This window comes from Neolamprologus brichardi, chromosome 17 (assembly GCF_056152115.1).
Source record: "Neolamprologus brichardi isolate AB-2024 chromosome 17, ASM5615211v1, whole genome shotgun sequence".
NCBI classification, from domain to species: domain Eukaryota; kingdom Metazoa; phylum Chordata; class Actinopteri; order Cichliformes; family Cichlidae; genus Neolamprologus; species Neolamprologus brichardi.
The window spans coordinates 1,591,336-1,601,812 of NC_142120.1; the positions used below are offsets into that span (position 1 = coordinate 1,591,336).

A 10,477-nucleotide genomic window follows, 5' to 3' on the forward strand; every position below is an offset into this window, starting at 1 on the left:
TCATTATATACCATAAATCTAAATATGCAGACAAACACCTTAAAATGTTATCATATTCATCTCTTTCATTACTGCACCATTCAGCATCAGATCTGATATTAGCGTGAAAGAAATAATAAATGTACTCACAGCTCGCAGAAACAAGGATTTGTGCCCAGAAGAGCAGCGCTGTGAGACTGCACAGGTCTGCACAGAAAGATGTTCACACGTTGTGACAGAAGCTGCATTTCCTCTTAATATGAGTGTTTAAAAAAAGAAAACCACTCAATAAAAGGAAATTCACTCTGCGTTGTGGTTCTAATAGTTTTTTCCTCTAAAACTCTTGAACCTTGACGACTCGTTACATCTACTTTGAGGTTTAGAAACAAATCTTCTGTGCTCAGATAATCAGCTTTTAGCCTCAAATTAAGACAAAGCAAAACGTTTTGTGTTGGACTTTAGCTCTGACCAGTAAACTTGTACTTTAAAAAACAAACTAGTCTTTTTTTTTTTTCTTTTTTTTTTAATTTGGCAGAGTTAAAGAGCAAAATCTGCTTTTCACTCTACAAATCACTTTATTTTGAAAGTACAGTGGTATTCATATCATATGCTGTCTGCTTAGCAGGTTAATTCATTACATTTACGGAAAGGGGTTTTCAACCCGCCCATGCCAAAGCGCAAAGATCAACTGTGCATATGCTAAAAGCTGATTGGCTGACAAGTGGAACAGAGCAGGGAAGGCCGTGGCAAATAGAGATCACCAGATTGGACGAAACGTAACGACTATGTACAAGATGGAAATATTTTGAATATATTTATTTGTATATCTTTAAATATATTATTATATAGTGACAACAAAATTGGATCATAAGGAGGAATCCTGGAACCAGACAAACCAGTGACTAATCTGTCTAAATACAATACAATTTTATTTATATAGCACATTTAAAAAAAACACAGGTATGCCAAAGTGCTTCACAGAATGAGTTAAGAGCAGTAATAAATACAAATATAAAGCACAAAATACAAAATACAAATAAAATGTACTAACAGGTGGGTGACATAACTAACCAATAATACACCAGGCACAGTAGGCACCAGTGAAGTCCACACACAATGCTGAAGGTTAAAACATTATAAACATTAACAAAGTGATAAAGATAAGTTCCAGTACAGTAAAAATGTGGGCTCTAGGAGGCGGGGAAAGCAAGGCTAAACAAATACGTTTTTAATCGAGATTTAAAAAAGATTGAATCAGACGGCCGAATAGCCACGGGGAGGTTATTCCAGAGGTAGGGTGCGACAGCGGCGAATGCGCGGTCACCTCTGGTCTTGAGCTGAGATCTAGGTCGCACCAGGAGCATTTGGCCTGCTGATCTAAGCGCTCTCCTGGGGGTATAACAGCTGAGGAGATCCGTAAGATAGCTGGGTTATTTATGATTTTAAAAGTGAGCAATAAGATTTTAAAATCAATACAAAATTTAATAGGGAGCCAGAGCAGGTCGGAAAGAACTGGAGTAATAGACTCAAACCTGCCAGTTCCAGTTAAGAGACGTGCAGCCGCATTTTGAACGAGCTGCAGTTTGTGAACGAGGGCAGAATGGAGACCAGTGTAAAGAGAATTACAGTAATCTAACCCTGATGTAACAAAGGCATAGATACGTTTCTCCAGGTCCTTACGTGGTCAGATGTAACTGTTGTGGAAACAGTTTACAGCTGATCATTAACATCTTTGCAGAATGAGGTAGGATCAGGGTTGGACCAGTAATCTGGCATACTGGCTGTTTTCCTGGTCGCCCCACTCACTTTTGAGCGACTGGGTTGCCCAATCAAATCTCTTAACGCCGCTGGCCCCTCCCCTGCCTTTGCTGTGCGCTCACGCAGCTTGTAGAAAAACTTTATTGTGGAAGAAGGAGTGAAAAGGTGGAGCCGGAAAGCTGAAAGAAAACAATAAAAAGAAACTAATGAGTCAAGTTAACCGACATAACTGCCGAGCTGCAGCACTGTGAACAGTAACAACTGGTAACCAGGCCTCACAGTCACTGCTGCTAGCACCAGCTGTGGGGAAGTGAGGAAGAGTCAGAGGAAGGTGGAATTCACATAGTAAGAAAATCGATGGAGGGACCCAATTAGCAGTGCTGTGTGATACCTGCTTTTATCTATAAAGTTGTGTAGAGGAGAAGAGTTTGTCATAACACAACAGAGAGAGACAATCGTCAACCCGACTCGCTGCATGTTGTTAGCAGGAAGCCACAGTGGAGAACATGCAAACTCCACATATAAAACAGACTGTGGATTAGTTAGCCTGGTGTGGGACTTCAGTATGCACAGACATGTCCTGTTTTTTAAGCAGATGTTTTTTTAAAGTATAATAATTTTTGTATTGGCTAATTTCCACATGCAAAATCTTTGAGCTTCATCTCCACTGATCTGCTGGCAACAGGAGACCTGCTACTATGTAAACCACACTTTTCTTTGATGTTTTTGTTGGTCAATTTGTTAATATTCTCGATACATTTAACAGTATTTAAATCAAATTTTCTGCAGACATACAAATGTGTGAAAGACACATGAACAAAAACTAAAAGCATCATTTCACCTGCTGATGGACACATGTCGATCAGCTGTAACTGGGAACGTTACAGCTGCTAATTTGTGTTTTTAATTTTTTAAATATATTTTCAGAGTGCCGTGCTGTGTGAACAATTAGGAAAATGAACAGTACGATTAAATTGGAGCTCTTATGTTAATGCAGCAAAATACTTTTTTTCTTTTGCTGCTGGAATGGAAACAAAAAACATACCAAACAATGAAGAGTTAACGGTGACTGACTGTGCTGCTCCATCATGTCTTATTTGATCAGTGAGCTTCTTTATGACGCCATCCAGGAGGTTGTCTGTTCTCATAAACTATGACAAGAAACAGGAAACAACAATAAAGGGCTGCGAACACTGTTATAGCACAATAATCTGAGGCGCCTGGAAAGAAAGGCGACTAAACCTCTTTAAGAGTCTTGATAACATTTCACCCTCAGCTGAGAAGCTTCTTTAGCTCTGTTGGAAGTGTCCTTAAGAGGGTCGTTGGCCCACTATTGATCATCTGCCCAATCACATGAGCCAAGGTGTGAAAATGGGTGTGGTTCATTATCGCCCAAGGTTTCAGGTGAACCCATTGTGAGACCTTGCCCACAGATCATGTGACTTACTGAGGTCAAATGACCCGAGATGTGAGTGTTCATTAAGGCGTTAACGCACTCACACCTGTGGCTGTGGGTCAATTGTGTTCAGTGTTTTTATTGTAATAATTATTCTGATTATATTCATCTTGGTCCCTGTAAATACCCGTGTAATTCATTATTATCAGGATGCCTTAAAAACTCTCATAAAAGCCGCTGGTTGATCCAAAATACTGACAGGGATTTGAAAGAGAGCATTTCTCCCCCGAATTGGCTTCTCTTCATCGGCTTCCTGTGAAATCCATAATTAAATTTAAAGTCCTTCTTATAAGGTGTAAGGAACAACCAGGCCCCATTTTATCTTAAAGGCCTCACAGTGCTGTTTTCCCTTTACTTGTTGTTCCTAGAGTATTTAAAAGTAGAATGGGAGGCAGAGCCTTCAGTTTTCAGGCCCCTCTTCTGTGGAACCAGCTTCCAGTTTGGATTCAGGAGACAGACACTATCTCTACTTTCAAGATTAGGCTTCAAACTTTCCTTTTTGCTAAAGCATATAGTTAGGGCTGGACCAGGTGACCCTGGATCCTCCCTTAGTTATGCTGCAATAGGTTTATACTGAGTGTTTCTTTTTCACTCACTAAATATCACTCTGCATGTAATCATTAGTCATTATTAACCTCTGGCTCTTTTCCACAGTGTGTCTTTGTCCTGTCGTCCTCATAATAAAAGGTCCTGGAGGCAACTGTTCTCAGCACTTTATGAATAAAATCTAACTGAATGGTAACAGTCACTAAATGTTTGGTTTACTCACTTGCTTCAAGTTCGATGTCGTCATTCACGTCACTGTGGAGGAAAGATGAGAAAGGATTGTTTATAATAGATGCATCACTGTGCCTCTACAGTAAACATAAACTAATAATGACATTAGGCTTTACTAGTAATGAAAAATAAAGTCAGAGATGTGTAGAAAAAGCACTCGTGGACTTTACTTTGTGGACGTTCTGAGCTTCTGAACGTAGAACTTGTAGGTGAGAAAAAGAAAAGCCAGAACAATGACGATGAAGACGAAGACACGAAACCCAATAACAGCTTTGTTGTTGTCTGCGAAATAATATAAAAAATTACATTTAAGTGAAAGATAACATCTGTAGAAATATGTGTGCTTAAAATGAGACGAAGCATTTATGTCAGTAAACTATCATTAATGAAAACAGGACGTACACAAAGTGCTGATTTGACTTATTTGAGGGATGCTCTCGCGTTCTCCGTTATAAGCCGTCACCTTTAAAGACAAAATGTCAGTTCATTGTGAAGAACATTCAGGATTTATCTAAAATAATATTTATAAGTATAATAATTTATTAAACCAAAAATGTTGGATTTAACAAACCTTCACTCTGTAGCTCGTAGAGTAGCTCAGATCTTTGAATTCAACTTCACATTTCGTACAACTCTGCTTCTCCGTCTTTGTCACTTCCTTATCATCAGCTGTATTTAGACTGATTATATATTTTCCCTCAGGTCCGTTGAACGTAGAGGATCTGTCCCAGCTCACTTTGATCGTATTATGTTCGTGAACATGCACCTGCAGCTCAGTGACTGCAGCCGGTGCTGTAAGAGAAATTTAAAGGAAGCCATATTTAAAGTAAAAAACTGACAGACCTGCAGCCCTTCCTGTTTATCTTCACTGCTCAAATATCCAGTGAGAAATAAATGTAATAAAAAGTTTGATTACTTACTTCCAACCTTAGTTTGCAGTTTAACTTCACTCCCAGTGGAAACTTGAATCTTGTTGTATTTGGCTCGAACTCGACATTTATAACCAGTAAATGGATTTAATCCAGTAATAACACACGTTCCTCCATCAGGACTTGTGGCTGTAACTGTTACATAATTGTAAAATGTTATAGATTTAAATCAACATCATCAAACACATAAACACATTAAAGTTTCACAAACACATAGTTCAGTCAGCTGATCCATAAACTGGCACAAACCTGTTTCACTTACAGTCTGTTCCTGCTGACATAAAGCACTGATGCTACAAGCTCCTCATAGAAACTACGAACATGTCAGAAAACCAACAGACTGAGAAACTGTTTGTGTTGCTTTTTATAAAGACAATTAAGTTTCAAACATCAGATTTTACCTTCAAACAGCTCAAAGCTTCTCATCATTTCTTCTGTGTGAAAAAGTGAACTCGACTCTGATGTTTCAGTATTTATTCTGTTTTATATTTGCTATTTATTTTAATAACTGTGTATTTATTCACACCCAGTCAGAGGTTTGGTTTTTCACCTACAGTCAAAGCATCATGAACATAAACACATAAGAGGAGAAGTCGTCTCACTCACCTTTACCTGTCTGACCATCACAACTGCAGTCATAAGAAAGCTTATGAAGGTTGGGAAGTTCCTGTTGACAGTTCTTACTGGTTGTTTTCCAGTTGAGCTCAATGGAAGTACTGGTTAAATCGTTCTTTGTGTTGGTTATTGTAAAATCTGTTGGAACAAAGTAAACATCAGTAACAGTTAGGGCTGCCACGATTAGTCGACTAGTCACGATTACGTCGACTATCAAAATCGTCGACGACTGATTTAATAGTCGACGCGTCGTTTGAAGCTTTGTAAGATCACAAAAGACGCAGGAATAAGTAGTAGGATTTAAGAGTGTAATAACGGACTGAAACAGAAGATGGCAGCACTGCATGTACAAGGATGCCAGCTGTCATTAAACACCAAAGAAGAAGAAGCTGTGTCCCAGAATTCATAGCACGGCCCTGCTCAGTTTCCAACAATGGCGGCGGCTAGTTAGTTTTAATATTACTCTTATTATTCTTTCTGGGTCACAAAATAAACGTTTAACATATTTTCAGGCGAGAATGTAGCTGTGAAAACCTCAAATATCTGCTCAGTTTATCAAGACACCACATATTTTCAAAAGCGCTCCGACGTTTTCGGAGACGTCTGTTACCCACTAGCTCGATAGCTAGCCGGGGGCTAGGCTAACTAGAGCCGTGAGAACACCGGACTCCCGCTAATCGTTTTCAAACCTACCGCCATCTTTCACTACTCAGGTTAAACATGATATATAAGTCACTTAGATAACTTAAAAATGTTATTGTTTGGCTTTTTTTAGTATTTTATTTGTTCCTGAGTAAATCGGTTTGGCTGAGATTAAAGTTATAGTTTTTACACAGCTGAATAAACGTCAAGCAGACAGCTGATTATCAGAAGTGTGAGATGCTCCAGAATTTACTCCCGTTATATTTTAGATAGCAAGGAGTTTATTAAACTTCACCGAAACAATCTGCAAATTTCATTAAAATTTAATAAACTATCATCTTGTCTTTATTTTTAGTTAGCACATACCTTAAACACTTAAAGCTGTAAGCTAATGATAGTTATATAAGAGCAGATGCTGCTGGTGCAATAAGCTGTAGTTTTATGTCCAATGGATGATGATCTGATTAGTCGACTAATCACAAAAATAATCGGTGACTAGTCGACTATCAAAATAATCGTTTGTGGCAGCCCTAGTAACAGTGAATGAAGTTTCCTTTGCTTCACTCTAAACTGTGTGAGAATAAAAGCTTTTATTTTGATGAGCTAAAGGAAATATAAACTCACCACAATCAACCCTGACGTGGACCGATGGAGTCGTCTTATTTATGGTGATGCTGTTCTGTAAGATCAGACCAGTACAGCTGTAGTCTGTGAACGGCTCCAGCTCAGACAGTTTCACAACATCAGCTTTGTGTTTTTCTGAGGAGACACAAAGATGACGTCATTGTTGTTCCTCAGTGTGTGAACATTCATCCTTTGGTTTAGATTCAAACGTGAACACATTCAAAGAAATAAATCTGAACAGATTCACAGAGAGCACAAAGCTCGTGTCTCTAACTCGTAAAGTTTCCACTTACCTGAACAGGTGTAACTAACTGAGAGGTTTTTACACTTTGGTAAATCAAGTAACGTGGTAATTTCTGCAGGAAGTCCTGTGGGTTTAATCTGCTGTATTTCACTAGAATTTAAGAAACCTGTGGAAAAAGTGAATGAACACAAACATTAAATCAGGTGTAAATGTTTGAATCTCAGAGCAGACGTGGACTCGTTCGTACGTACCAACACTGATGCTTTTGGTGAAGTTAAAGGAAGAACCTCTGCACTCTCCTGGAGTAAAGGTTACAGTCAAATCTGAGCAAATGTCCTCGTTAGCAGGTCTGACACAGAAAGTCTTCTCATCATTTATACATCGTACAACTGAACGGTTATTTGGTGTTGATACTGAAGAGCTGATGTCCCAGTCACTTTCATAACAAACATATCCAGGGATGCAGCTGGTTTCATTAACGTCTCTTTCACCTAAATTAAACAAGTGATGCACAAATGTGTCAGTTTATAAAAAGATTAATGTGTTAAGTTAAAAGAAGATGGATGTAAAACACAAATATATGAATTAATTGTACTCACTCATTGGATGTGTTCTAAATGTATTTTCCGTAGAGTGACAGAATATTTCATTTCCAGTATTATTGATAAATGAAACATTAAGACTGTAATAGGTGCACGGCTTCAGGTGTCCAGTTTTCCCCACTGAGGTTTGATTCGAGTGATCAGCTTGGATTTTCTTTTCAGTCTGTGGTCGGCCTTCTTCAATAAGAGAAATGTTGTAGTTTCCAGGGGGGTTTAATTCAATCTGCGAGCCAGACGTGCTGTTGTATTTGACGGTGTAAGAACCTGCAAAATGTTTGTCAGTTACTCTTTTTATCTCAGATAGTTTCTTCATTCTGATGTTGACCGTGATCAGTGAAGATGAAAATACATTTTCTATAATCAGTGTAAAAATACTTTCATTGTGATTCAGAGTAAATTTAGAGAGAAATGCTGAGCACCAACAACAGTGTTTGAAAACGTTCAATCTTTTAAACTGATACTCACACTGTGGAGGCTCAGAGGCTGAGAGGACACATTTCAACGAGATCAGAAAAGAAGAAAACAAATCATTAGTATATGATTATAATTATACAATGAAAGCACCAGAAATACCTCAAAGCACCTTACAGCTGCTGGTACCTCAGAGGTGTTGGTGATCTCTGCTTTTTCTGTTACCTGTTTCTTGCAGGTAGGTGGAGCTGACACCTGCACACCTGAGAAGGCCAGTCCCAGTGTGTATAAAGACACCTTGACTGAACCAGCTGACGCTCTTGCGCTCTCTGTCTGGCACCCAGCTTGTTCATTTGGAAGTTTCAGTTATGGCTGTTATGGTCTTTAAATAGTGTTTAAGTCGCTTTACCTTATTTTCATTAAATATGTCTTACAGCCTTTAAAAACCTGTGTGTGGTCTCCCACTTGCTTGTCACTTCCTATGAGCCGGGTTGTGACACTGTACACTATATGTGAATTCAACAATCTTATCACAGTCCTGTATGATAAAATGTAAACGGTAGTAACCAGACCGAAAAGCAGCGCACATTTCGGTGCTTTTTTTCCTGAGCTGTGACACACTTTAGATTCTAGCCAATCATTTTACGTTTCCGAGGATAGTAGGCGGGTCCAGGTACGTACGTTCTTTTAGAGCAGAGCTACAGATTAAAAATGCCCAAGGTGAAGCGGTCAAAAGTCTGGCTGTACTTCACAGCAAAAGATGCAAACTCAGCAGCTGCAACAAGTGCTTTAAGCTGATACTGTGATACTGTCAAAGGAGGTAACACCTCAAATCTGATGAAACACCTGGCGACGCATAGCGTTTTTTTAAAGCTGAGAAATGCGCCGTATTTGATAGCTTGCTGCGAGACCTCACACCGAGCACATCTACTGCGGGTGTGGTGCCTGTGATCGGACCCGGAGTTAGCAACATCCCCCAAGAACCCGAAGAGGAGAGTCCTGGCCCCTAGCCCTGCCAGTGTAGCAGAAATGATGAGGATGATGATGCAGCAGCAGCCGTTCTTCTCTGCGTGAGTAGCTTAATGTTGTTCGTGTGTAATTTACGTTGAGTAGGCTAACCACGTTATTACATTAATGCATGTAAGGTGAACTAGCAAACATCATCATAGCTACATGTGGCTGTCTTCTTGTTTGATGGCAGATACTCCCTTCACCCTGGACAAAAAGGCTAAAATGACCAAAGAAAAAGTGGAAAACAGTTAAACATGAGAGGTTTTTGGACAAAGTTTGTGTTTTTTCCATTGTTTAAGCTGCTTCCAGCCAAGAGTGATACCATATATGCCCCATAGCTGCAGAAAAGGCTAACATTGTTATCTTTTTACAAAAAACAGCTGAACATGAGAGGTTTTTGGACAAAGTTTGTGTTCTCCATTCTTTAAGCACCGTTTAAGCACCTGCACCGTTTCAAAAGTACCGGTTTGGTACTGGTATCGGATAAAACCTAAACGATACCCATCCCTACCTGGAGGTGAGGTCTGGGTGTGAGAGCTGTTTGCCTGAGAGGCTGGTTGGATGTATTGGATGTGGGTTAGGTCTCTTTCAAGGTGATTGGAGGAGCAGTGCTTGGAGTCAGCTTTAGGCAGAAAAACCTAACGACAGCAGTCTTACCTGATATGCTGTTTAACATTTTAGGACTTTGACTTGGCGTCCAGTAGACAGTCTGTGTATTCAAACCTACCTCTGGCGCCGGTGCCCACCTCTCAATTTTAAATCCATGTAGACATTGAGGGTTCTCGGGAGGGGCCGTGCTAACACCTGCTGCTCTCTGGCAGCAGCACCATGCTCTCCCTTGTTTTAAATGCACTTTAGAGCAACACGCAGCAACACTACACTTGAGCGGGAGGAGGGAGGTATGGGGTCTTAACACACCCCCATTCTCTGCTAGCCATCGGGGCGGGGGGGCTGGGAGGAGATGCTGGCTGTCCGATTGGCCTCCCTGCTGCTGCGGAGCCTGGGGCGGTCTGCTGGCCTCCACCCCGGAGGGAAGGGTAACATCTCTTGGGTCTGGGTGCCCTTTCCCCCTCTGGGGGCGAGGATACCTGGACCCGGGGTATAGAGTATGTTTGGGGAGTGTGATTGTGTGTACATGTCCATTTACGTTTATTCCTACGTTGGGTGAGTGCTGAGTGTTTGTATATGTGTGCATGAGGGTGGGAATGCATGTCTGTGTCTGTGTGTGTCTGTTTGTCTGTGTCTATATGTCAGGTCGGGTCTTAGACTCCACCTCTCTGGGAACTCCCAGGCCCTCCAAGTGTGGAGGCCTATCTCCCCTCACCACACTCCCTACCGGTGACTGATGCCCTCAGGGGTCGGTGCATTGGTGGTTCTTGGTGTCCGGGGCTGGGCGCTCAGGTCATGTGCCAGCTCACTCCTGGTGGCT

At 40.6% G+C, this 10,477-nt stretch overlaps 1 protein-coding gene across 1 annotated transcript; it reads right to left on the reverse strand.

The window, feature by feature from the left end:
• Nucleotides 1-1,802: 1,802 nt before the first annotated feature.
• LOC148097839 (receptor-type tyrosine-protein phosphatase C-like) lies at nucleotides 1,803-7,840 on the reverse strand (the record flags this gene model as incomplete). Its single annotated transcript, XM_087830970.1, has 12 exons — nucleotides 1,803-1,916; nucleotides 2,783-2,888; nucleotides 3,963-3,994; nucleotides 4,141-4,252; nucleotides 4,373-4,433; nucleotides 4,542-4,762; nucleotides 4,891-5,034; nucleotides 5,506-5,652; nucleotides 6,781-6,915; nucleotides 7,074-7,190; nucleotides 7,276-7,515; nucleotides 7,624-7,840. Coding segments are annotated over 11 exons (1,476 nt in total), but the record flags the coding sequence as incomplete, so codon positions are not given.
• Between the last annotated feature and the right edge of the window lie 2,637 nt (nucleotides 7,841-10,477).